The 27,718-nt window shown below is 36.8% G+C and overlaps 1 protein-coding gene across 1 annotated transcript; it reads right to left on the bottom strand.

Moving 5' to 3' along the window:
• Positions 1-522: 522 nt before the first annotated feature.
• EIF3E (eukaryotic translation initiation factor 3 subunit E) lies at positions 523-22,362 on the bottom strand. Its single transcript, XM_054059413.1, has 13 exons — positions 22,205-22,362; positions 19,512-19,626; positions 16,501-16,618; positions 13,886-13,928; positions 13,335-13,439; positions 12,351-12,476; positions 11,202-11,326; positions 9,996-10,122; positions 7,842-7,943; positions 6,738-6,847; positions 2,216-2,318; positions 1,830-1,964; positions 523-692 (listed from the first exon to the last, which is right to left on the bottom strand). The coding sequence occupies exons 1-13, from the start codon at positions 22,292-22,294 to the stop codon at positions 654-656; spliced, it is 1,338 nt and encodes a 445-aa protein (XP_053915388.1). The 5' UTR covers positions 22,295-22,362; the 3' UTR covers positions 523-653.
• Positions 22,363-27,718: the final 5,356 nt, after the last annotated feature.

Raw genomic sequence — 27,718 nt, 5'->3', positions numbered from 1 at the left:
AGCTTTTCTGAAAGGCTTGCCCTTCCCCTCCACCCCCACAACAAAACCCTCTACTCCAAAGTTTTCAACACTGGGCAAGATGAAAAATGAGATTAAGAACAGGAAAAGTTCTGAAGCATGAACACATATGCCTATCCATATTCTGCATATCCTATTCTGCACGTAGATTATATAAGGTTTCAATAAAAGATGCAGGCTACATATATCTTCATGCTACCAAGGTTCTTCTGTGACAAACAAAAACATGGGAGTGCAGAAGATAATTGTGGTTTAGCCAGAGGTTCAGTGGGGAACCATTTATTTGTATCATCTGCTTTTAAATTTTCATTTGTGATGTTTGCAATAGATAATAAATAATTTTCCACTTCCAAACTCTGACAGCTCTGAGAGCAATAGCATCCTTTGGTACAAACAAATCTAACAGAACTGACATCAAGTTTTGCAAACTGCAATCCAAAATGCTACAGAACACCATTACACTAAAAAGCCCCTGTACAACATAATTAAGAGATTCAGAGACTGTTAAAATTCGCCAATTTTATTCAAATAATGTTAGATGGAATACATAATTACCTTTTCTCAAAAAAAGTTATATATTTATGCACTTTTTAGTTAAATGAAAACTGATTTTCCCCCCCCTCTGCAGAAGTATTTCAGTAGAAGCCAGAGTCTTGAGTAGCCCAGTTAGGTGCCTAAAGAATAAACAAATAAGGATCACTAGAAATGAAACTATTTTATTATCTGTTGGTTACTTATATTTAAGAGAAATGATAAAAAACGTTAATACTGACATATGGCTAAGAAGTGCGCATATTGTTAATTATTGAAGTATACCCTGTAAGTTTAAAGCAAGTGTTAATACACAGTAGAAATACATGTTGTAATTATAAAGTTGTACAGCCCAAGTCCCCCAAGCTAGTAGTTTAAAAAAAAATGAGAAGTTCTAAGAGATTCTAAAATAAGTATAAATATACTCTGTATACAGATATATTTTTTTCAAGAAAACAGTACCACAAATTTCATATGACTTCATTTTAATAGAATATATGGGATTGGACTAGATCTCCAGCGGTCCCTTCCAACCCGACTATTCTGTGATTCTGTGAATAAACTATTCCATCACTATTTGTACAACTTCCATCAATATTTCAGCCAAGCAATGACAAAGTCCAATCAAGCTTCTAGCATGTTCTAAGTTCTTTTAATACGTGCTTTGTTTTTTTCAAGTATGCACGGCCAGGTACTTAGTGGACCTTAGAGTCATCCACCTTACATTGTTCTCTTAAAGCTTCCCATATGCAAAGTGGATAGAGGCAAAACCAGACTATCTTGCCAACTTCCTTATTTTCACTGGTTCTAATTAAACCTATGGCTAACCTAATTATATTCTCAAGAATTTAATGAAATTGATTTAACAGAGTTTTGTATTCCTTCACCTTCCAGACTTCTCTCACTCCTATGCATACATCTACAGATACTTTCAAGTACAGCTCACTTGAAACAAGGTAATACAACTACTTTATAAACGTCACCCTTCAAAACCAGCCCTTTTCAGGTGGTGAAGGAGACAACAAAGGATGCAGAGAATCAAATGCATCCAGTTATGCAAAAAAAAAAAAAATCTAGTGATGAGAAAAGGGATGAGAGAAAAAAAACCTGAAGAATCACTATCTAATGCTCACTGCAAGAGAAAAAAACCTTTTCAATTCAATACCTTGTGCCAGAACTAGAAGGTACATGTGATTAATTAAGAAACAGGTTAAGAATTATACTTGGATATCTCACAAAAAAAAGATAGAAGGAATTCAGGAAAAGTAACTTATACCAACCTCAGATCTACCACTCTGATTCAATTTCTTCTCAATGTTCATAGCCAACATTTGACTACGAAAAGACAGGCTTTTGGTCTTTTCAATCACTTGTTGATAAGGTGAGACTGCATTGTTGCCCATGACTACATGGCCCTAAAATACAGAAAGATACAGCAAATTTAACAATCACTAAGAATGTATATACCTTTAATGTTTTGCTTTCAGAACTTTCACAAATTGCGTCACACATAGGATCAAAAAAAAGAATAAATGGAGTCTACTACAGTTCATGGGCAAAGAAAAAAAAAAACAGCAGAAACTGGAATTCACTGTTGCTGAATAAGGCAAAATAAATATAGTTAAAAATTCAACAAATTCACTTGGGTTTATCTATACAGACTTACCAGCTTTGAATCCAATTTAGCATCTAATCGCGCATTTCGAATTAGATTGACAATCCATCTTTCTGCTTCCTCAGGAGTCATATTTAGTTTGTCTGCTAACATACTGAAAGATAACAGACTTAGTCAAAAGGTGAAATGGAGTATCTCTGACGCTGGGGACTATGGGATACAAGTTAAATCAACACAAAATCTGGCACAAGCCAAGACATGTATTCAATAAATTCCACAGATATAGGAAGCATATATTCATTTGACTGAAATGACTTTAAAGCTCACAAACATGCACTCCTGCACATCTCCCACCCCCACTGCTTTACACTGGGACATCGTGAATAAGGAATTCACACGCTGAAAATATATTCTAAGTTGTTCTGAACTACATCTTGCACTAAAATTTTGACCTGCGTAATTTTTCTATGTTCCTATTAAGCCCTGCCTACATGAACATTCTTTGAAAAAATGTCAATTAAGTAATCTCACAACATAAACCAGCAACATAAACCAGCAATATCAGAGAGCAACTGAACTGCTTTTATTCTTACTTTAATCCAGCCATCAGTCATGAACATTTAGATAAATTAATCCAGGAAAAAAGTGTCTCTCAGTAGCTCATTTAGCAATATACTTCACCCTGAAGTTTCATGAGCAAGAGTCATGACAGTTTGGTATAGAAGATGCAACAGAAACAAAATGCTCAAACCTTAAACCTATTGCAATTTCAAGGAGGGATGGGGGCAGGAGGAAGAGAAAGTAAAATTCTTAATCAAACAAGCACTCTTATCCAGGAATAATAATTCCTTCTGATGGTGTTGCCTATGGCTTTCCTGCCAACTCATTCAGCTTCCTGCTGGCAGTTGGCTCATACAGGACATTTGTAACGCTCATTCTTTCATCAGCTTTCAGACTAAAGTAACAAACATGAGGTCAGGACTACAGAAGTGACCAAAACACCAGCTGGCTATGCCCAGTTGCACAGGGAATCAATTTATCACCATTTTACTGCATCTTAAACATTTTTCTCTACCTGAAAAAGAGATTTCCCTCATGATGATTCATGTCAAGTGAGTACTTTATAGCATATCAATTATTACTTCATCCATCTAGCTAGACTATATAGTCTTCTTTAAAGTCTTTTCTCCTGTACTTTCTTGATCCCATTCCCTTCTACCAACCAAAAATAAATTCCATTTTTTGTCAGAGACAAACATGGAGTAACTTAAAATACCAGATTTACACTGAACTCATTGCAGTGAGATGACTACAGTTGCAAAGTAGCTGGAGTTTGGCAAAGAAAGGAGAAGCAAAAATCCAACTATAGTTGCTACCGTTCCACTAGAACTGTTAAATCTGTGATTGAATTAGCACTTATAGAGTCCAGGCAGACGAGCCAAGCAAACAGACAATATCAAAGATGTAAGTTTTGCAATCTACACTGAAGCAGCCAGCATCACCCAAAGTGCCTGGACGTATAACACGGAGGAGGTACTTGCCTAGTAAAGCAACATATACATAAAAAAAAAAATAATTCCCCTTCCTTCCAGAGCAAAAGTACTGAAGAGTTATCCCGATTATGATTACATAACAAAACACTATTCTATCACACTGTTAAAACAGTTCTGATACTCTCAAGAGATGCAAACTACACCTTAGCTGCCACACGCTTACCAGTCCAGTAATAGTGACAGTCATTTACAAACACTTATTAGAGCTATTAATACAAAGGAATGGAAGCAAGGAAAGTTATATTTTAGATTATCACTGCCTATAAAGATCCCCACTATAATCCAATAAAAATTATTCAATTATAATGAAATAATTTCATTAATATTTAAAGACTACTGACAGGCAGTTCAAGTTACAGGTGATTCTGAAGGGTAGTTTCCTTATGGTAGCTTCAAAAATATTTCTTTAGATTGTTTCTGTTCCTCTGTTTTGTTAGGGATTCACTTATTTGGGTCATGCTAGAGCAAATCTTATTTAAGTCTTCCTTTGCTTAAAAGGCAAGTTTACTGAATTCCACATGCCTATCTTGTACTGTGCACAGAAGAAAAGCACAGAAAAGAAGAATGAAGCATATTCAGCTCTTTAATTAAACAGAGGCATATCAAACTATCCAAAACACATCCTGAATTAATTTCATCTATCACTCCCAAATTAAACGTGACATTTCAAACAGTAAACTAACTGCAGGATTATTTGGGACGCATACATTTTAATTACAACTGATAAAGCAAGTACATCCTTTGGAAAAATGTCAGCTGCCTAACAGATGTGAGTAGCTAAAAGGCAACATTAAACGAGCCATCTATTTTCCATTTAGCATAAGGAATAGCAGATTTGCCACTAATTGTTTTCAAATTTGTTCTGAATAATTAAACAGTATTTATCAAGCACCGTGGTACAACCAACTCGTTCTCAGCTCCAGGAATAGCAGTGGAAACTACGTGAGAAGTGTGAGAACTATAACCGAGTCCAATGTTTAATTAAAAGCACTGACGGGCTAATTTCTCCAAAACAAGACTGAAATACACTAAGACTGAAATACACTAAGAAATACTTATGTACCCTACCTAATAAGCCCAAATCTAATGCTTGTTACAGCTTGCACAGAAATTTAAGGCTTAAATCTGTAATTTAAAATGACTGACCTACTGAAAAGAATCTCCTTACTGACAAGTTATTCCACATGCAATCACTGGAATTGATACACAGTATCAACATACATCCATGTCAATCTGAAATATAGGTCTCAACTCAATCACTTGACTTAGAACATACCACACTGCTCATGAAGTGAGGATACTGCTACCCATACTTTCAAATCACTTACAAGGAGAGCCAACTACAATATTTTCTCATACTTAAAGTTGAAATACCACAAATGGCACAGAAAATACAAACCATAAAACAAGTACTAAACACTACCTAAGTGATAATCATCTACCAAAGACCTTGATTTGTTAAATCAATCTTGCTGTTTGGTGTAGTAGCCATAGTTTCATTATCTTTAGACACAGACTTAAAGCATCCTCCAGACTCTGCTCATTGATTGGAAGCAGATCAGAGGAGATTTCTTAGAAAGACACCTAGTCTTAAGTTAAAAAAGCTTGTTTCATTAAAAACTTGTGCTTGAATATGTGCAATATTCACAGTACTAAAAGTGATTTATAGGAAACAGCAAGACACTATGGGGTTTTATATTTCCCACAGAATTCACTCCAAGGGAATTTTATTTACATTTTTTCTTACAAATACTTATTCAAAACCCATTTATCCCTAAATGTGCAGTACTATGCTTAAAGCGATTTCAGATAAAGTATTAGCCTCCTTATAAAAATCAGTGTAAGTATGGAAGGTTTTTTTCACAGCATCTTCAGTTTACTGTTACAACTATGCTTAAAACTTAATACACCATGGCTGATTAAAATGCTTTAGTTTGCCATGGAAAAAGATGGAGCAGTAAGAACCTGTTCTTTCTCCAACTATACCTATCCATGAAGAAAATAACCCTTTTAAGGAGCTTGCAAAACTAAAGACAATTTTCTCTCAAGTTTTCCTTTTGAAATCAAGCAGCGTTAAATTGCTTCCTCAGAGGACCAGATGCACATATTTGCTCTGCATGCAAGCTGGTAACAAGACTTCATTGAACTTGATCGATTTAACAACTTTAGTTTCTGCTGTCTCGAGGATCTCTGCACTTCTTACCAATGAGATTTTTATAGCATTCAGTTCTTCGCTTTTTCCCTTTTTAATTTAAGGGATGTGGAAATAGGAGGAATGGGGGCAAAGGCCAAGTGGAAAGGGATCTCAAGCATGCATAGTAATATCTTCCTGCCTAGTTTCTACAATAGAGGCATCAGAGCTGATCCATTTGAAAAGTCTGCTTTTACAAAATTGATCTGAGTAAACAAGAAATAGCCTTGCTAATAAGAACATCATTTTCTTACAGTTCAATCACTCTCTTTGCCAGAGGTAATAAGATCCATTGTTTTCTATTTATTTAATAATAAAAAAAGCAACATAAGTATTTCAAAGAATATACAGATAACCATGTCTGTCTCATAGGTGTATATAAACTATAAAAAATTTAAGCACCTGTTGTATTTGCAGTTTGTTTTAATTTAGTATTACTACTGTATCACTGTGTGGAATTGATCCTCAAATTACGACACATGGAATGTGGTGACATCAGGTATCAATGTTCCCATTAAATTCAATAGACCCAACTTGAAACCATGCAGAAGTTTTAGCTTGAAAGCACTGCTTGTCTGGGGGGAATGGGAAATAGTAGAGAAGTCGTTTTAAAGTTAATCACAAGTACCCAACTTTAAAATACACTTGTTCTAAATTAAGTATATCACATTATAGCTATAAAGCTAGAAAGACAACTATATAATTAAATTTTAGTTTAATTTTTATCTTATCTGGTAAGCGAATATTTTACTACTGATGTTTACACTGTTTGTCAAACTGTCATCCATGACTGGTTTTTCTGAAATGTGGTATTAAGAAGTTATCTTACCCAATGCTGATACATTGATGGATGCGACAAAAAGTCTCAAATATAAAGAGACGGGCATTCTCAATGAAGTCTTCAAGGCATGCCACTAGGAAAAAATCATTCACAAGCACCTGCAAGTATAAGAAGAAAGGGAACACTGAGAACAAACATAAAAATAGTAATTCACTGGCAGAGATAGTATTGAGCAAGATCAATTAACAGCATACCTAAACAAGTTCTTGGGGTATTCCAAGATGTGAAGAAAAAGATTTAGCACAAGTTTTCATTGTTCTGCAGTTTGCTACATTAAAATTGCATGCTAACATGATCACTGGGGTCTGACTCAAGAAGAGAACAGGTTTTGTGCTGTCATTCTACTGAAGATCCCTCCAAACAAAATTCATCCTCTCCCCTATATTGGGAGCTTCTCCTTTCACTCTGCAGTTTGATGAGCATTCTCTTTACTGTGCATATCACGTCACTTCGCGGTGCAAGCATACCTCTAAAATTCAGCTTACAAGACCACCAGTCCCCCGCAGGGAAGGTAAGCCTTCTGATCCACTCAATTAGGTGACTAATACTAACAGAAGGGAAGTCAAAGCAGAGGCTATAAGAAATGGTACTGATATCCAACTATTAGAAATACTTTTGTACCAGTCAACCCAAGCGTTATGTATCTTTAACTCTTCATAGGATATTAACTAAGTTTTCCAAGAAAATCTGTTGAACCATCCTAATGTTATTTCACATTACTTTTCACTTTTACAATTCCAGGATGCAGTATCTTTCACAACAAAAGCCAATTAAAGCTTTTCTTCAAGCGCTTCTCAAACACTAATGGAAAAGCTGAAGCTAAGCCAAGTGTATGATTAGCTATTCACCTCTTGTTCTATAACTGCCTAAACATACCTTAAAAGCAAACAAGACTTATTGGTAAGGCTATAAAGTATTACAAAATAAGTTGAAAAAAACCCCAAAACAAAACCCTCCACACACACCCATGAATTAAAGGTCATCAGAAAACACTGGCAATGGAATCAAATACCATTTCAAACAAATTAGCTGGCCACTGTGAATTTTAGAGATCTTTACATCAAGGAAAAGTAAAAATTTTATAAAACTTACTGTTTCACACTCTCTCAGCTTCTTCTGTGCACCATCGAAATCAAAGTTAACATACAAGCATTCCACAAACTCTGTGATAGGGTCCCTGTACGTGTAGGACTCCTGCCAAAAAAAAAAATAGGAACAACATTAGAAATGAATGCCACACAATCACTTGAGTGTTCCTTATAATAGTCAAACAAAATTTAATATCATAAACAAGTCGTACATCATCTTAGGTAAAATACTTAAGTAAAACTTCCAAATTCTTCTTATAGAAGCTGAAAAAAATGCACTCTTCCCCCAGTTCCACCTTCAGCATTTAGTGCTGCAGTCTTTGGGTTAGAAAAACGGAGACTACAGTTGGTTCTGTATCAAACCTCCAGATTTCTTAAAATATAGTAGCATAGATATTCTTCCTAAACTCTGATTTCAAAGACTAGTTCAACACCAAATCATTCACGCTTCAAACTGAATGATCATTTGATCTACCCTGACAACACAGTTAACACAAATAATGCTACTTTCCATACACAAAATGCTTAAAATTATTCAGGCATTACAGGAATTACTCAACTTTTAGCTACAAGGCAGGAATAGCATTAGACCTATATACAACTGTGCAAATCAAGACATAAATGAACATACTCCAATGTCTCTAATGCACTTTTTAAGAAAGCTTAATCCAGTATCTGTCAATATCTGCTTCAGCATATAAAAAAAATTAGCAGATTAGAGGAATTACTAAGATTTTTTTCTTCTGGATCCAAGTTACTTTTTATTCCCCAAAGAACAGTATTTGTAATCTCATTATTGAGGCTTAAAATTCAGTTTTAGATGGAAAGGGTGGTCTTTTTACATCAAAATTGTACTTTATAACCATGTAATTAACATTCACTATGTAACACAGTCTTGGATTTATTGCCTTTTAAATTGAATAGATCAACAACAAACTGGTTACCTATTGATTCAATACTTGCAAAGGTATTGCAAGTATTACCAATCTCTAATTGCTAGTAGAGCAATCAGCCCACCATTTGTCAAATCACTTAATTCAATGCTTTGTGTTTCCTATGTAGGCAAGTTGCTAGTTACCCAGTCTGAACTGCTTTCAGATCTATAAAATCATTTTACCTCATTATTTAATATAAAGAGCCATACACAGTAGAATAGTATCAAGAAACAAATCTCTTCTCAAGTATTTCAAAGCCAAAGTTGTCAGAATTGTTATTTTCAAAAAGAATACTCTAGCGACCCTCTTCTATTTATACTAATAGTACAACTAAACCAAAAGCAAAACAAATTGTAAAAATGTTACTTTGTATGTCAAATATTACAAGTTTGCATTACATTGGAAGTTCAATGCTAAAATAAGATTTTAGCTTAAGATAAAAGATGAGCCTTCATCTAGACTGTAGCTTCTTATGCTACTTCTTTTGTGAGCAATGCTTAAAAACAGATTAGGATATGCTTAAAATTTGGTCTTTGTGTTGATGGTGCTTTATATAGGTAGTTATATCAATGCTTGAAGTGGATATTACAACGCTAGTCTGTAATAATTGCACTGTCACATATACACAACAGCTTATTATTCACAATATATGTTATTAAAAGTGTTTCAAGCATGATTGCTGGTATATAAATTGGATGCCGACTCTGGATTAAAAAAAAAAAATTTGCCATAATTCCCTTGATTGCTATCAAGCACAATTCTTTTATTGCTTATGTGAGGATGTAGACATGGACAAAACTGAAACAGCTGAAGCATTTTCAAGAAAACACATGAACACAAAACAGTGCATACAGTTCAGTGGATTTGAAATACAAACAAGATCCCTTATTCATATAACAGTTCCTTGTAGGGACGGCTGATAAAGAAGAAAAGTTCCAAAGCCGTTTCACATCTCACCGAGTGTTCTACATTTAATCGTATAGAAAGAAAAACAAAATTGAGTGCATATTCCATTTTACTCATTGCTCACTCATGCTAAAGGAGGACAAAATTCTGCCCTCCCACTGACTGACATGCATCTCACTTAATAGTAAAAAATTAGTTTAGAGAAACTGAGCACTAAAAAGTAAGTGGAAGACCTAAACCAAGCATATTGTTAGAAGGAAGTTATATTATAAGTGTCACAAAAAACGATGGAAAATGACAGGTATTTTGGTCCTTACCTGCTGAATAACCTTAACTAGATCTTTCAGCACTTGTCTACGCTTTCGGACATCCTTATTTGTTATGACTGCAGTAGTCAGATATCTGAGGATGTGTGGGCACATGGTCTGAATTGCATTGAGATATCTAGCAAGATAAAAAAAATATATAGAGCTCAGTTAATGCAATTTTGCATCAAAACAGTATTTGTGACAAATAGCTTATGCATCTTTTACACAATAAAATAACAAGGCTTATTACTGACCATTTAATTAAAATATAGAAGTTTGATTTATTTTTGTTAGCCTTGTGATCATCATCATCTTTTTTGGACAGGGAAAGGAGGGAGGGAAGCAAAAGGAAAAGAAGTCAGCAGTGTGCAAGGGAGAGAAGAAAAGGGGCTGGCACTGACAAAGAACAGTCTGTATGCTAAGTTCAAGCCAACAATGGCCTAAGCTGTCACCTACACTGCTCTCACAAGAAGGGTCTGCCACAGGAAATCTTTTTCTATCAGCATCTGAGACTGCTGTTCAACTCTCCAACAAATAAGTCCATATTTAAAGGTGAGAAGTATAACTTAAAATTAAAAAACAAGCCAACATACACATTACAAAACAAAAAGGAAGCAAAAAAAACCTCCACTACAAGTTACCAGTCTACTGAAATAATGATATAAAAATATTCAACTGCTTTTCTTTAGTACTGTTCTCCTATTCTAACACATTAGATCCAATCAGGTATTAGAAAACTTAGAACTAATTTCTTAGTGTTAAGCTGTTCTAGAACCCTAGATTACTTGTAAGAAATCAATGACAAACGACTATATCATTTTAACTTTCTTTTTTATTCTCCCAAGATTTTCCTGAAGAACCCTAGCTAGGTTTTCTAAAATGAAAATAGAACAATACCATCCCCTAGCATCCCAGTCCTAAAGATGTGGTAGGATTCAGTAATCTAGCAAAACAGGTTGTTCCATCCTCTCTAAAACACCAAAAAAGAGCCAGCTCTTCCTATTTCACCACCTCTTCTCCTTGAGGAAGTACAACCACAAAGAAAAGGAAGTTAGACGCAAAACAAAGGTTTGAGGGAAAAACATACTCAAAGTCTTAACATCTTTTAGAACTTCTGAAACAGCTTTGGGCTGAAAAATGTTGTACAAGCTTGCATATTCATCGTCTGCCTTCATTTTGATTTAAAATACTCCAATAGAGCACAACACAACTTACTGTGGTTGATAGAGGAAAAGGTCAATGATATTGTCTCTCCCTTTAGGATGATTAAAGAACACAAACAAAGACCAGTGGATGAGCCATGTTCTTTGCTGAAGAGACTGCAGTGGAGAGCTGACAGACTAAGAGAAAACATAACATTGGTTTAATTCAAGTAAAACACAGTAAGTTTTTGTATGAATACTCTTGCATGGACACCTGTTTGTTCAAAAATACATGATTTTTCCACTGTCTCCTTTTACAATTTATCATCACTGTCAGGCTGTCTGTCCTCCACCTTTTTAACCTGTCATCTATTAAAGACAACTCTGCTCGAAGTTATAACCAAGATAAATTTTCCAATATTATATTCCAAATTGTTTGCTGAAATTTGTATTCTGTTCACGTAAGAGCATAGATTTTGGTTCTCCAACAACCACCATACTAACATAAGTTATTACTTCCCTTTTGAATCCTGAATTTTGCTCCTTGTATTCCCTCTTCATATGTGATCGGAGGAACTATTTGGTTTCCCTAGCTTTTCAGTTTTTCTTCCTCTCTAAAGCTTCACAGATCTTTTTGCCATACATTCCAAAAGGAGGGAACACCACAATCAGTTTCAGCCAAGAAATAACAATGCAACTATGTTCATTTAAACCAGCTGATACTGCAAAAATAAGGATTCAGCTCTAAATAGTTGCATTAGCTCCAAATTTCATCAGTACTTCAAATACAAATACTTCAAAACAATTCAGATATGGGCTGTGGAAGCCCTAAGAGCAGAAAGGAAGACCGAGATCCTTGTTCTTAATGCTTACCTGAACTCATGAGCTGGTAAGGGAGCTGAATTGCCTGAAATCTATTTTCAAAAAATAACCTGTCTTGTGTTTTCTGTTATAAGTGTTATTTAAATGCGAGTATAGTTTAGTTACATGCATTCCATTCTTTACAGAAAATAAGTACCACAACTATCCAAAATTTAAGCAGCAATTTCACACAACGATGAAACTTGCTCTCAAACTCATTCTTGTGACAAGCCATTATTAAGAATCTAGTGAAAAGGTGGTAAACTACTCCGAAACAAGACTGCAAGTAATTCCTAAAAAAAACTTGGCTACTAACACCACTAGCCTATCATCTTATCAACATAACCAAGATTTTACTTACATTGTTATCTATTGTCTCCTTTAGTCTTGTGAGATCTTCCATGGCTGCATCCCAATTCTGCATCAAAATTTCAGATGCCAGTTTTCCCCACAGAGAACTCAAAGCATTTCTATCTGTTGCGGGAACCTATTTTCAACAATGCAAGAAAAAGTCATACTCTTGGAGAGGGTTACTGTTATTTACTTTATGAAAAATATTTTCTGGCAGTATTTTTAATTTACAAAGTATCAATTTACAAAATAAAGTAGTTGCCTTAAATTTCCATTTGTCAGTTAAACAGCACTTGCACTGACCACCGCCAATAAGTTTACTGTGTTGAGAATCTTAGACACTGAATCTTCATTCTCAAAATTCACTCATGCCATTTATAAATGATTATAACAACATGAGAAGGGCTGCTTCACAGACAATGGATTTGGTTCTACAATTCTCACTTAAGCTGTTGACATTTCCTACGCAGATGACTTATACTCTTAAATCCATCACAAAATTCAAGAGAAGACAGATGAAAGTTCAGATAAGAAGCCTGCAGTTCACCATTACTTCCAATCACATTCAATCCACCTGCAAGCTTTGCACTACTGTTGATAATATTTGTGTACAAAAGCAAGTATTCATTTTGCTGATTTTTTTGTTAGTATTTTCCCAGGCTAATTTTACAGGAAGGAAAGTACTCTATAATTAAATGCTACCACAAGACTGACAAACTCAAAAGGACAGTTCTGAATTCAGCCTGACAATAAAAGAATAGCAGGACAATAGTCAGCGATGATTGTTAACAATTTTTTCAACTTTTCTTTGGTGCACACTAATTGCCTCAAAAAAGCTCAAAATTATTACAGTTTAAGAATTAATACAGACAACTTACTGGTCGAAGTATTTAATTGGGGGGGGGGGGAAAAAAAAAGCAGCCCACTACAAAACCACAACACCCAAATACAGCCACGAAACAAAACCCAAAACCAACAAATACCACCAACTTACCAGAACCCTAAAGAAGTAGAGATATTCTGCAGCTCCTGAGTAATTACCACATTCATACTGGAATTTTGCATATCTATAGAGTGTGTCTAGGTACTCCTGTCTAAACTGAAAAGAAATACAAATCAGCTTTTCTTCTGGAAGCTGTTACAAGCCAATTTTAATAGTAAAGTAAGCTCTGAAGTCTCTAGGTTCTTTGAAAGACATAGTACACAGTAAAGACAACAGAAAACTATATACTCTTAATCCATGCTACTGAATTAAAGATTAAGCCAATAGAGGAAATAAGGTGGAAATTCAGAAATACCTCACATCTTAGGTACAATGATGCAGCTAACATTAAGCTACAGCTTTATTCTCATTTGTGTAAAAAAGCTAAAAGGTCAAAGGCATTCCAATAAAATGTTAGCATTAGGAATTCTACCTATTAGCTACAATGACATAAAACAGGCCAAAATGCTAGTTCATAATTGATCAGAGGTGTTGGCTGTTGGGCAGGTTGCACTGAGAAACTTAGAACTGAATTCAAAGAGATAAGAATTTAAAACACTTACACCATGCTTCTCAGCTAAATAGTCAAACAGCATCCGACCATCCCTATAATAAAAAGATAAAACCTGCTGTTTTTACAAAGTAAACCCACTACACAACACAACCTTCAGCTGTTAACAGTAAAACAACCAAACAGAGCATAAATTTACAGCATACACCCACACTTTTGCTAAAACAACTGCAGAAATAGTGAGCTAGGTGTTCCTAAAGTGTCAGAGGAAGTTTCAAAATGTTAGAATTAGTTATTCTTGCAGGTAGAATATTCTAAATAAAAATTATACTAGAATTAAGAAAGGGTGGGAGGTTTTACATGTGAAGGCATCCTCAGCTTTCAGTACGGAAGTTTGATTAAGATGCAGAGCTCTTCCTAGTCTCATATTCCAGTTCCCCAGTAGTTACTCTAGCCAAACAGTTTGAATTTAACAGGAGACAGGGAAAAAAATGGTAAAGACTGAAGTAAAATAGTTAGAAAGGAAGTTTATCCCACTGTTAGCACTGGGACACGGTGATTAGCAGGAATACCTCTACCATAGGAAATGCCTGCAAAATCTACAACTACAAATCGTCATACTTAGTAATTCTAAGCATTTAGTTCACACCTGACATATCTGAAGCTTTTTTTTCACTTAACATGGTTAAAAGGATAAGCAATATCATCTAGACCAAAGGAAAATTCAAGCCTCCAGTAGGGAAACATGAAATTATCTACCATTTGCAAGTCTCATTAATGACCACAGGACTTCAGATACCCATGGTTATTTTTAAATACTAGTTTATGACTAATTATTCATAATGTATCTGCAAAGGATATTGATCAGCTCTTACATGTGAAATTTTAGGACACCAGCTTTTCAACACAAAAATTCCATTCAAACTCTGCTGCAATACAGCAACAAGAACCACAGCTGAATTAACATTCATAAATAAAAAAGGATTTTCAAATTGGCAACTTAATTGTATGGATTGCCTTTCTACAATTAAGAAAGAATTAATGGCATTTTTTCTGTTTTCAAGCCCTCTGCTCCCACAGGTATGCTTCTACACCAGTACCTACTCTCCACTTCACCTCTTCTGTGCATTCACACTGTGCCTTCAATCACGGTAAAGATTACTCGGACAATTCATGGAACTATCATATTTGATAGAACACATACCAAAGATGGCTGAAGAGAAGAGCAGCATACTATAAACTCCTCTTGAGGGAAGGATACAGTAGAAGTGTATACATGGGAAAATTTCCCCATTTAGTCAAAAAAAAAAAATCAACTGACTGCTGGGAGTCAGTTTTATTAGAAGTCACTTTTATTTATTTTTTTTTATTTTTTTTTATTTATTTATTTTTTATTTAGTCACTTTTATTAGAATTTAGGGTATAAGATTCTACAGGGAAATGGCACATTGTTAAGGTAGCCCGGAATGCTTCTACAAGTATTACAGGGAACTGTCAATGAAGTCATCTCGCGGGTTTTTTTCCCCAATAGAACATACTTCAACAATGAGGAGTACTGAGTATTCCTCTACAATTTTGAAGTCAATGTCCTCCATCAGTTGCATACAAAAAAAAAGTGAGACGTTTTGGCTTACTCTTTAAAGAACTTCCACATGCAAAACCTCCTTTACATATCATCCACCATTTCCCAGACTTCGATGTTTCCAAACATCATTGTCATGAATCAGAAGCAGTGATCTAAAACTCTGATAATACGCAGCTCTAAATTTGAAACAAATTCCAAATCACCAGCAGGAATTCACGGAAGTCAAAAGTTGCTTTCTATTACCTAAAACACAATACTACAGATACTATTCAGCCCGATTTTCTCCATTACCGTATAACCTCAACAATCTCAATTAGAACCTCCATTAAGCCAATAATCAGAACCAATATTTCTGAGCTGCAAAGTTTCCAGATATTTTAAAAGCAAAACCGATGTACCAGTTCTGAAACAAAGCTTGCTGCAAAGTCAATGCACAAAGCTTGCCAACAATAAATACAGGTACAGGCTTCACCTTCCAATTCAAGTTGAGCCATAGGTACTTTACCTGATGTCATATGCTCTATTTGACATTTTAGAGCAGGTAAGGCCAAAGAAGGAATCCTATTAATTGTCCAGAACCGGTTAGATACAACAACAACGCTTCTGATAATTTACATTAAACTAACACCTACCCACCCCTCTTAATTCCTCAATGACTACAGTCAAACTCTTTCCTACAGGGCTTGGGTTCAGGCTTAACCATAAGGAAACTCCCATAGCTCTTTGATATAACGTGCAGACAAACTCATTCAACTTTTATTACACCCATAAGCAAAGTGAAAGGAAATTGGATGCGTCTTAAAATGATTACCACAAGCACTATCTTATACCAACAAGCCGGCCAGTTCTGGGTGTGGGGGAGGTTAACGGGAGAAGCGCAGGACTCCTGAAAGAAATGTCTGCTGAAGCCAAAAGCATGTTTATTCACCAGGCTTCCTAGGTTAAGTAAGACTGCACTCCATAATCCTCTGAGGAAGGCAAAAAACCAGAAAGAGGGTAGATGGGTCTCCTAGAAAAGAGCACCTAAATTGTTTCAGCCCATATTTCCCCTCAATTTCCTATGAAATTATGTTAGAAATTACCTAGTGGACTGCATTTGCCTTGTGGTCTCTGGATCCTCAAACATCTTGACAATAGGTTCAGTTTCAGCTTGAAGCTGCTTCAGCTGCGCAACCACAGTTGTTCTCTTCTCCCGCAAAGCTAAACATACAAATAAAAGAGATTTTAATGTAATGCTTTAAGTTTTTACAGAAACCAACCTTTAATCACACAGTGCTGACAGCACATTTGAATGTCCTCCCAATTCCTACATCATTTGTCCTCTCCGTCAAGTCACAACATCAGAAGCAGCTAACAACTTATTAATTAATAAAAAGCTTCTAACACCTTATTCCTTTCCTCCTCTGTTGAGTTCTAATCAAATCACTAAAGAGCTGGAATAGATGGAATAGTCTCTGTACTAGAGGGCATCTTCAGGCTTACACCAAGAGAGAACAACCTTTTAAAGTAAGTTCCCTTATTCCAAATAAACTTAGAATAAAGTACTATGCTATGATACCAGTAAGATTGATTTTCCTTTAACTGACCACATTCTGAAAGCAAATCTTTAGAATGCAAAAATTATGATTTGGAAAACTATGCATGCTTAGATAGAACATAAAAGGCTTAATGAAAAATTGTTAAGAAATAGAACTAACAGCTTCAGACCAATTACTTCACACAGACCCAAACTTCCTCACCAAGTGCTACGGGTGCTTAAAAAAAAACTAAAGAAGAAACACCCCAAGACTGGCTACATGAGCAAAGAAACAAGAGGGGCTCAGAGAAGCCAAGATCAAACCCCAGGAGAGAAGAATATGCACGGAACCATGAAAGTGAACCACACACCAGGACACTCAATGCCACAGTGAACATATTAAACATTTTTCTTCTGATTTGACAATATATATATTCATAAAGGAGGTCCAAAGTGGATAACACCATAATGGTGACCCAGCCTAAAACCAAGAACTACTTGCCTGATAGGAAGTGTTCCAGTAAGGAGAAATTATCTCCAACTTCAGATGAATCTTGAGATTATAAAAGAGGAAGCGAAGACAGATGAAAGAAAAGACATTCAGTTGACTTAACCAGAGCACAAAAATGTTTTCGTGTGACATCTGGCTGTGTAACTGTAAGCTGATCTTACAGAATACAAGACAAGAGCAACTACAAATTGTACAGAGACATTTCTAATCATACTAGTGTAAGTCAACTTTGCTTTGAGTATTTAAAATTGAATTCTTAATGAAAAATGAATCAGCATAGAATTCTAATGAAGTCAGCAATTCCACAAATGAGAAGAAACTGTCTGTACGTACATTCTGATTAAGTGTGGATGCAGGAAGATGACACATTGTAGAGGGATCTCAGAATAAGCCAGGACCTTTTCAAGGAAAGCTATACCAGCAAGCACCCTGAAAAATGACTGACTCAGTACTAAAGTATTACCTCTGCTTAATATAATTTCGTACTGTTGAATAAAAGCCGTGAATAAAACAACAGTAAGTCACCATATAAAACATGCCTGACAAGCCTGTGACTTAAAATGTTAGAGATAGTTAAAAAAAAAAAAAAAACACATTAAATACGGAAAAAAAAAAAGCAGAAAAATCCTAGTGACCAAATTCATTCAACTGACTTGCAACTATGACCTTAAGAAATTATACACTTGGCAAACGGCTTAGATAAGTGGCTGTAATCAGAATACTGAAGTAATTAGAGTAGCTTCTTCGTGAAAGTGTGCTAGGATTGCCATTTCTTGTACTGTTTACTACTTTAGCATTTTACTACCAACAACAGTAATATTCTTCAACAGTTTAGAAAGGCTGGAGCAAAGAAAGAAGAAAACCTATTCAGCATCGAGACTTTTATAGCCTTGCAACAGTATGACTTTTTAGTCAATAGAACTGATAAGTAACCTAAAGGTGAAGGTATCATTACAACTGTTGCTGAGATTACAGCAGCAAAACCCTCTGGTTCTTATTATTTGTTATCAGTCCCATGCAACATTGCAAGTACCCCCAGTAAACACCACCACCTAATGCTAGTACATCAGAGATTAGGTCAAAACATTACATCCAACATCCATTAAGTCTGTCAGTTCCCTTCATGTATTTCTGAAGAGGCCAACTGCCAACTCTGCAGTTTAAAGAGTCCAGAAAGAATAAGGCAGAACAGTTGGATCTTGTACCTGACTATGCAAAAGCACCCGAGTCTCTTCCTCCTAAGCTGCAGGCAAGGCAGACTTTAGTCCCACTAGTTTAGAAAAAGGTAAGGAATTTCACAAAATGAAAAGAGGGAGGAATAGCAAAAAAGTGTATATGCAAAAGACTAGAGTCAAAGGAGAAGAAAACAAACAAAAAACAACCCGGGGGAAAAAAAAGGCAGCAATAGGAAAAAACCCCTAACCCAATTAAGGACAAAAATCAAAGAAAGCAAGATATTCTAATTTTCTCTCCCTCCCCAGAGGCTCCTCAGGAACAGAGACTTAAGAAGTAAACTGGAAAGTCTCCAGAAAGTTCAAGTTTCATATTCATTATGATAATAATTAGCATTTATTTTCTTCTAGAGAAACAGCAATTTATATGTTGATGGAAGTGTGGAAAACGGATTTTTAGGAACAACTATCTCCTCAAAGTCTAAAAATCAACTATGGACAGATAGATTAATGGCACTACTTACAATGGAAATCTACCCTTAATATACAGGATGCTTTGAAGAAAGGGTTCAGAAACCCTAAATTGTTGTGCAATATTGTTTCATCTGACAGATGAAAACCAAAAGTAACTCTGTAGGCTATGCCTTTAAAGTGCTTGAAATGACCAAATCAGCATTTAAATGCTTCAGACATCACTCAAACACTATGCCCCTGATAAATCAACAAACTCAAACTTCCCAGGATTAGGAGATTCTATTTAGGTACTGTACATCCTTTCATTAAGGCCATGGTTAAAGACTATTCTAGTTTGAGTGCAACAAGCAAATTACCACTAGCTACTTACTATTTTAGAAAGGATGCAAAGCAAGTTTTACTGCAAAATGAGCTGCTTACCATGTGGAATTTCGTCGGAATAAAGATTTTTGTACACATCCATAGCAAAATCCACCATGTTGGTATCACTAAGGAGATCCAGTTTGCCTTGGAGTAGCTCTTTTTCATTGTATATCTGAAACAAGAATTATTAACAGATTTCTTTGAATATTATTAAATAGTTTCCAATTCTTATAATGTTGTTACTGTTTTGCTCTATTTTTTATGAGGTTTTGTCCAAATAAATAGTTTTAAACATCAAATTTCATAGTTCTGCAAGATCCCACAGCTCTGTTGTTTAGTGTGCTTACTATACAGCCTGTCTACACTCCCAGTCATGGCAAGATACCAGCAATTCCCCGCTATTTTCGAATGTAAGAACTTGAAAGACTAGTTAGAAGAAAAATAACATCCTAGATTATTGTTCCTTTAACAGGAACAGTGATTCCTGTCACAATTCATCGGAAAAAAACATTAACAATTCCTGAAACTTATGATTTTTTATTATATATATGCATTAAAAAAAAAGCTTGGTCAGATTTTTCTTTCAAAATAATGAATACTTCCCACAAAACACGCTGAACAGTGCATACTAGTCAAATAATTTAGAGTGGATCTCAAAACAGATACTTGAGATCAAAGTTATAATTAAATTGACACACAGATTAATCCAATATATGTTCTTAGATCTACAACATAAAAGCAAAGTTAGTTTAGCTTGTGTAACCGGATGGTGTTCTTTTAAATGTATTAAATTGCTTTATAGAGTTCCTACCCCATAGTTCAGCAATGAGTTGCAAACTGCTGTTACGTCTTCAAGATGCAGGTGAGGGCCTAAACTTAAGTACGCCTCAAAAATACATTTGCATGAAAGCTGTATTGTAATAATTCACCACAACACATTTATGGGCATTTCAGATACAGAACTTGCAAGACTTGGCTCTGAACATTGTGTTGTTCTAGATTAACACTATAAAAATAATTGTTTAATTAACTTAAGCCAATGTACTAAATAATGTAATGCCAAAACACTAAAAACAGACCCTAAGATGACAGATGCCAAGTGAAGCCTATGCACCAGACATGAAAACTGATTAGGTCAAGACAACTCAATGTATACATTCTTAATACATTCATTTCTGAAGCCCAAAATAGTATCTAATTTAAATTCAAAGCTTATGTGATTTTTGCACTTTTTTTTCCATTTTACAATGGATGAGTTCTTCAGATGGTTTAGATTGATGAGTTCAGTCTAAAGTACCTCTAGCATCAGTGGGTTCTTCATAGTAATATAATTAGAAATATACGTAAAAAGACCAACAAGGGACAGCACTAGAAGAGACTTACACTTGGTTTAAACATGAGTTTGTGATGACAACGCTTTAAAGTTAAAATTGATTAGCAAGGCTATGTACACTGGCGCAAATCCCCAGCCTTCCCGCAGCTCCATGGCCTAGGGGCAACGCGAGTGACGCGAGCTCCCCTCACGCTGTCGGGAAGCCGGCAAGAAACGCCGCGCCTGCGAAGGAGAGATTTTGCTTTTCCCTCCCACGAGCACGGATAAAGAAAAGAAGCCACGCCAAATCCGAGGAAGGGGAAAGAGGCGTTCCCCCCTGCCTCGCAAGCTGCGGGAGAAGCGGCTGCCCCGCTGCCCCCATCTCCCTCCCTTCCCACGGGGAAGGCCCACAAGCCTCTTCCTCACCCTCGCCTCACGCGGCGCAGAAGCCCCGAGCTCCTCTCTCAGGTGAGACCGAAAATGCCGGCAAATAAAACTCCAAGACACGTTTCGGAGTCTTTTATCAGGCCCGACAACAGGAAGTGATCTCCATCAATCGTGTGCAGCGAGACCAGACCGCTTACAGAATATATTTCCGACTTACATGCATGCGTGTAAGTTTTCCCAGAAATCTTACCCGTATTCTATTACTCTCGAAGATCAAACTTTAATGTTATCATGAACTTCAGAACAGTCAAAACTTTTGCCAGTTTGGAGGTTTAGAGCCAGCTCCGTGTCTGACCTTGCATTTGAGACAGGAAAAAGCTCCAAACAGATCCCGTACTTAAAAGGGGCCTACAAGAAAGCTGTGGAGGGACTCTTTACAAAGGCTTATAGGGATAGAACGAGGAGCAATGGCTATTAACTGGAGAGGAACAGATTTAGACTAGACGTGAGTAATTTCTTCACAATGGGAATGGTGAGACACTGGCACATGTTGCCCAGGGAAGTTGTAGAAGCCCCATCCCTGGAAGCGTTCAAGGCCAGGTTGGATGGGGCCTTAGGCAGCTAGATCTAGTGGAAGGTGTACCTGCCCCTGGCAGGGGGGGTTGGAACTGGATGATCTTTAAGGTCCCTTCCAACCCAAACTATTCTCTGATTACAGAAGAGACATCTGTTCAGCATAGGCCACACTGTATGCAAGGCGTTGCCGTCCCCAGTGTCTGGAAAGGCACTGCTTGAAACACGCTACCAGAGGAACATTCCCCCTAGCTTACAAAAAACACTTTCACTTAGATAAAACTTAATTCTACACTAGCTTAAATGAGAAACGTCTCCCTTTGTGTAAGCAGGGTTCCCCGCGCCTCACGGGCCGGGCCGGGCCAGGCCGCGCGGCGCCCGAACAAGGAGGCGACTCAGGCCCGCGCGAGACGCCGGCAGCTCTCCCGCTCCCCGACCCGCACGGCCGGCCCGCCCAGCCTCCGGGGCAGCCGCGTACCTCCTTGACGGAGAGAAACTCCAGCAGCGGGAAGACCAAGTGCCGGTCCAAAAAGTGCGCTATGCGGGTGGTCAAATCGTACTCCGCCATCTTGGCCGCGGGCGCGAGCGCAGAAGGGCGGGGCGGGGCCCGGCGGCTCTTACAGGCGATGCGCGCGCGGGCGGGCGGGGCTGGGGGGAAGTGCGCGCGCAGTGGGGCGGGGCTTGAGGGGCAGGCGCGCGCGCGGGCGGGCGGGGCTGTGGGGCGGGGCTTGTGCGAGGCCGCGTGGAGCTCGGGGCAGCGGGTGTGGAGGGAAGGGATGGGGAGAGCGTGGCCGGGCGTGAGCTGCTCTGCCCGCGGGCCCTGTGGGCATCACGGAGTCGTAGGATCGCTAGGTTGTGATACCGAAAGTGCCGGGAAATTCTGCAACATGAGGGAGTGTTCTCCATAAATCCAATGCAGCGAGACCAGAGCTGTTACAGGATGTATTTCCCACTTATGTGCATGTGCATAAGTTTTCACAGAAATCTTATGCATATTCTAATATTCCAAGGAATAGTTTTAATTTTAATATGAAACTTGGCAGCAGTCAACACTCTTGCTAATTTGCAGCTGGCTGCAGCTCCCTGCCTGACCTTGCCTTTGAGATGGGGAAAGACTGCAAGCAGGGGCGATTACAGAAGAAGAGAGGAGTTCAGTTGAGTTTAGGAACAAAACCAGAGAAATCACTAATATTATCATAGAATTATAGAATAGTTTGTGTTGGAAGGGACCGTAAAGATCATCTAGTTCCAACCCCTCTGCCATGGGCAGAGACATCACACTGGATGAGTCTGCTTAAGGCCCCATCCAACCTGGCCTTGAACACCTCCAGGGATGGGGCATCCACAACTTCCCTGGGCAACCTGTGCCAGTGCCTCACCACTATTATTGTGATGAAATTCTTCCTCATGTCTAACTTAAATCTGCCCCTCTCCAGTTAATAGCCGTTGCTCCTCGTCCTATCACTACAAGCCTTTGTAAAGACTCCCTCCCCAGCTTTCTTGTAGCCCCTTTCAGGTACTGGAAGGTCGATCTCCTCTGAGCCTTCTCCAGGATGAACAACCCCAACTCTCTTAGCCTGTCCTTGTATGGAAGGTGCTCCAGCCCTCAGATCATCCTTGTAGCCTTCCTCTGGACCTGTTCCAACAATTCCATATCCTTCTTATGTTGACAATTCCAGAACTGGACACAATACTCCAGATGAGGTCTCACAAGAGAGGAATAGAGGGGCAGAATCACCTTCCTTTACCTGCTGACCACGCCTTTTTCGATATTGTTGATAACTGAGATATTTCCACTAGCCAGAGCAAGAAAAATAGCAAGTTCACCATGATGCTAACTCACCAGAACACTGAAAGCTATAAAAGGCATTTTTTGTTTTTACAGATTGTAAGATTACTGCTGAGTTTTGTGAGCACGTGCAGTTGATTCTAATGAATCAAGCTTGAGCTCTTCACATAAAGCATGACTCAAACCTTTGTCACAATGAAACTTTTCCATCTATGAACAGGGTCATAAATCATCTGCTTAGTGAATCATATAACTACAGACTATGTCTGTAGCTACAGTAGCTCTTTATGCTGAATAGTAAGGTAATGTATTTCTAGTACAGTGAGTTTTAGAGTTGATTTGTTTTTAAGTATAAATGGGAAATGAAAATAAGGAGGTAATACATTTACTAAGCCATTTTTTTAGGCTGCTCTTGATGTTTTCGCTACCTTAACGGGAAGATGTAAAGGGTACAGAATTCAGGATGTGAAAGGCTGGTTCTTAGAGTTAGGTCAGAGCAGCTCAATGATTACAATGGTAGAAGGTATCCTGTAAGGAAAACAAGCGTTTATGCAGGATAAGTCAAGTCAGTTCTACACGTGACCCTGAGTCATTAACACTTTTATATAAGCCTGTGATGTGTGTAGTTTTGTATGTAGTAACGGTCTTCTCAGAACATCAGCCATGGAAAAGAATTTTTATCTGCAAGACAACCTTATATTTTTTCATAGTAATTGTAGATACTATTTAAAATAGTACCTATATGGTACTATTAAATGTACCTATATGATTTAAATTAAATGGTACTTATATGATACCTACATATCACTGGTGACATGCATCATCTCTAATGGTGAAAGCTATCCCTTTATAATACTTTTCCCATGTTAACCATATAGGTTTAAGCAGGGCCTCTTTAGTCTCACTGCTGATTGTTCCTCCTTAAAGCAGTTAGGTTACAGAGCTGCCAGTGGAAGGCCCTCAGCAGTATAAAAGCCTGAAGCATCCAGGGCACTGAGCAGTGCTGGATTCTATTTGACGAGTGACTATCTGCAAGAAACAAGTATGGTAATGAGTGAAAAGGTGTAAAGAACTTGCTGGGGAGAGCCTTTTAGCAGAAAAACCATTACAACAATACTGTGCCAAGAAGACCTGTCAGGACAACTGTTTCTTGTAAATTCCCAGAATGGAAGATACTCTGTGCTGGGGACTATTGTTCTGAGAAAAGCACTTCTAACTACTTTAGCCATATCATTTAGTGAAATAACTGTATCCATCTTGGTGAAAATTGTTCCAAAATACATTTAAGCTTCCATGCCATAACAGTCTTTGGCAGTCTTAAATGAATAACTGGAAATTTGAGTTAATTTTTAACTCTCACACAAACACCTGAGGAATTATGTGAGGTGTAGTGACCTTTAGGCCAAATGTCATTTTTGACATAGACCAGACTTGAAGCTGAAGTATTTTAACCTAGCGGAATCCTTCCCTCCTGGAAATTCATTACACTGTTCTTAAGATTGTTAAGTACCAGTGTGTTTAGGATTGCTAGTTTGGTTCATGAAATAAAAGCCATTTGGCTAGAATTATCTAGAAAAATACTGTAAGAAAATCAACAGGAATGTATTTTGCTTGGACTGGCTCGTTTGATTTCATAGTTCTTAAATAGTGAGAAACTTTTGCCTTAAGGATTCCTTTAACATAATTGGTTGTCATTTATCTTATTGTTAACATAAAGGTGGAATCCAACATTCTTTGAATTGTTAGAATTAAATCATCACTAGGAAATCATAGTAAAATATTCTTCTGTCTCAAATTATCAAGAGGAAATTGAACCTATTGACTTCTTCCACGTCCTTTGACACAGAACATAGACTGTATGATTCAAATCTTACATAACTTCTAGTTTATTTTTTCATTTTGGTATTTATAATTAAATGATATGTCTGTCTTTTGTTTTAGCTTTGTTTATATCTGAAAAAAAAGTTTTAATTCCTGCATTCCATAAATATTTTACACTTCTTAAAATAAAAATATTTCTAAAATCAAGAATGTGACATCTAAAAGAATTCACTGCTGTCGACTATTTCTGAATAGCAATCAAAATTACACTAAGAATATCTCATAATTCAGCTGAATCATCATGAAATAAACTATTTAAAGTATTTGGAAAAAAAAAAATGAGGCAACACGAGAGTCCAAAACAGAAGTTTGATACTGATGCAAGGATATTAGTGAAGAACTTGTCTAATAGAATGATAATTAAATCAATGGAGTTACTCTGCATTTATTCTAGTGGAACTTGTATAAGCAGGTTTTCCTCACTTGGAAGGGTGGCCGTATTACAAAGCTGAGGGCAGCAATGCTTACCTGTTTATACTTCACCAATGAGCAGTGTTAGGCTCTGTTGTCAGCTTTGAATGTGACGTTTTCCGTCTTTTTTGGAAATATTTCTCTTATAAAAAACCCAAACAATTTATGGAACTAGTGTTGCAAGGTTTACCGATAATTTGAATTAAGTGAACATTTGAATAGAAGTCAATTAGTAGTAATACATTCTCTCTCAAAGTTTCAACCCAACATATTTTTTTGTAAAAAAAAAAAAAAGGAAGAGGGGAGATAATTATTTCATAATGAAAGGGATTTTATGTGTATAATCCACTCGTGGAGAAAAATATTCCCTTTCTTGTAGCTTACAAATATTGGATACCTGTCAGAATAAAGGCTTAAGAGTTGAATCTCTTATAAAGGTAGATGTTTCTGCTTACTGCATCCTCTTAAAGGATGCATCATGTATCGTAATATACTGGCAGTTGATATGGTTAAATTTCAGTTTTGGAAAAAATCCACAGGACTTGTGGATTTGAGTCTGTTCTTTGTCTATTGCTTTACTTTATATGGAGAATGCAGTGTGTCAAAGAAGTGGAAGGGGGAACCTTTTACACTGAAATAATCCTTATCTTTCCACCCCTGTGGTACATTTTTTATTTAGTTCCTCAAGTTAACAAGAAGAGAAAGTATAACTTGATTTGAAAATAACAAATGCATCTTCAGTGTTACCAGCTTGTCCGATTCTGTGCTTTCAAGAGAGATTTGAAAGGCCTATTGGAAGACAGAACTAGATCTGGGAGTTACAGAAGGCTTCAGTGAGCTTAGGTGGATTGCTTAGGAATAAATGAATTTGGCCCTGTAAGTATGACACAGTGTACTTTAAATATACAAAACAAGGCAAAGGAAATTGTAAGTTAATCTCTGTATCCCAAAGTATTGGAATCAGTGAGGAAGGGTGTAATTTAATTTAATCTTTATTATTGGTGATGATGGATGAACATGAAAGAAACCAGCTTTACTTTCCAATTCCAAGTTGTTTACAGGAGAGAAGTTTTGAGAAAAACTGTGAAGAGTTGAAGTATACTTGAACTGGAGATCAGAGAAACAAATGAGTTTTTATTAATATCCATGTTCTAAAGTTATTTTTTTGAATAGCATTACACATTAAGGAGTACAATAAATCATGGGTTAAGTAACCTGAAATTCCTTAGGAAGACTGTTGCTCCTTTGTTTTATTTTTTTTTTAAAAAGTGGGGAGTGGGGGAGGGGAAAAGGAAATTTTCTATTGGGAAATATTTTTAAATGTTTTACCCCTAGGAAGTATTTTAGGAAACATAACTTATTATGATAACATAATCAGTTATGTACAATTAGCATACAGCAACTTGTAGTCAACATTGTTTTATGAGTTTATGTGTGGAAAGAACTTTACAGGCTGATGAACACCAAATGGCTCTTATTGTATCTTCTTTCTTCGTCCTTGACCATTGGATGAGTTCAGGTTCATTTATGAAAAGTTAAGCATGTTTGGAATGATGGTACGTGAAAATCTGAGTTGAAGGTGATATGGATGCTTATATCACCAGACTTTTTAACATCACTTGAAAACCATCTGAATTTGATATAAACTTTGTTGTAGCCACAAGTTTAATGACCTCTGTTCCTGTTACATGGGTTTCTTGTTGATCTCATATTATGTTTTCTGACTTTAAAAATTTGCACCTCTCTTCATTGTTCAGGAAATAGGGTTTGAAACTATTTCAGCTGTTTAGATGTTTACCTCCAAGTTTTAGTGTTTTAAAATATTTTTTAATACTCATGTGTACCTAGTGTAAGAGTTGAAAACTGCAAGCATTACATTGCAAGTGTGTGCATGTATTGGAAAGGGAGGGT

The sequence above is a fragment of the Cuculus canorus genome, chromosome 2 (genome assembly GCF_017976375.1).
Source record: "Cuculus canorus isolate bCucCan1 chromosome 2, bCucCan1.pri, whole genome shotgun sequence".
NCBI lineage: Eukaryota > Metazoa > Chordata > Aves > Cuculiformes > Cuculidae > Cuculus > Cuculus canorus.
This window is presented reverse-complemented; position numbering and strand designations above follow the sequence as displayed.

Excerpts from the sequence above, each read along its gene's own strand:
- EIF3E (XM_054059413.1), bottom strand. The coding sequence starts at position 22,294 with ATGGCGGAGTACGATTTGACCACCCGCATAGCGCACTTTTTGGACCGG. Across the intron at positions 10,123-11,201 it reads CTTTTCCTCTATCAACCACA|ATATCTCAATGCAATTCAGA; the intron begins GTAAGTTGTGTT and ends TTATCTTGCTAG. Across the intron at positions 6,848-7,841 it reads AGCTGAGAGAGTGTGAAACA|GTGCTTGTGAATGATTTTTT; the intron begins GTAAGTTTTATA and ends TTATACTTGCAG.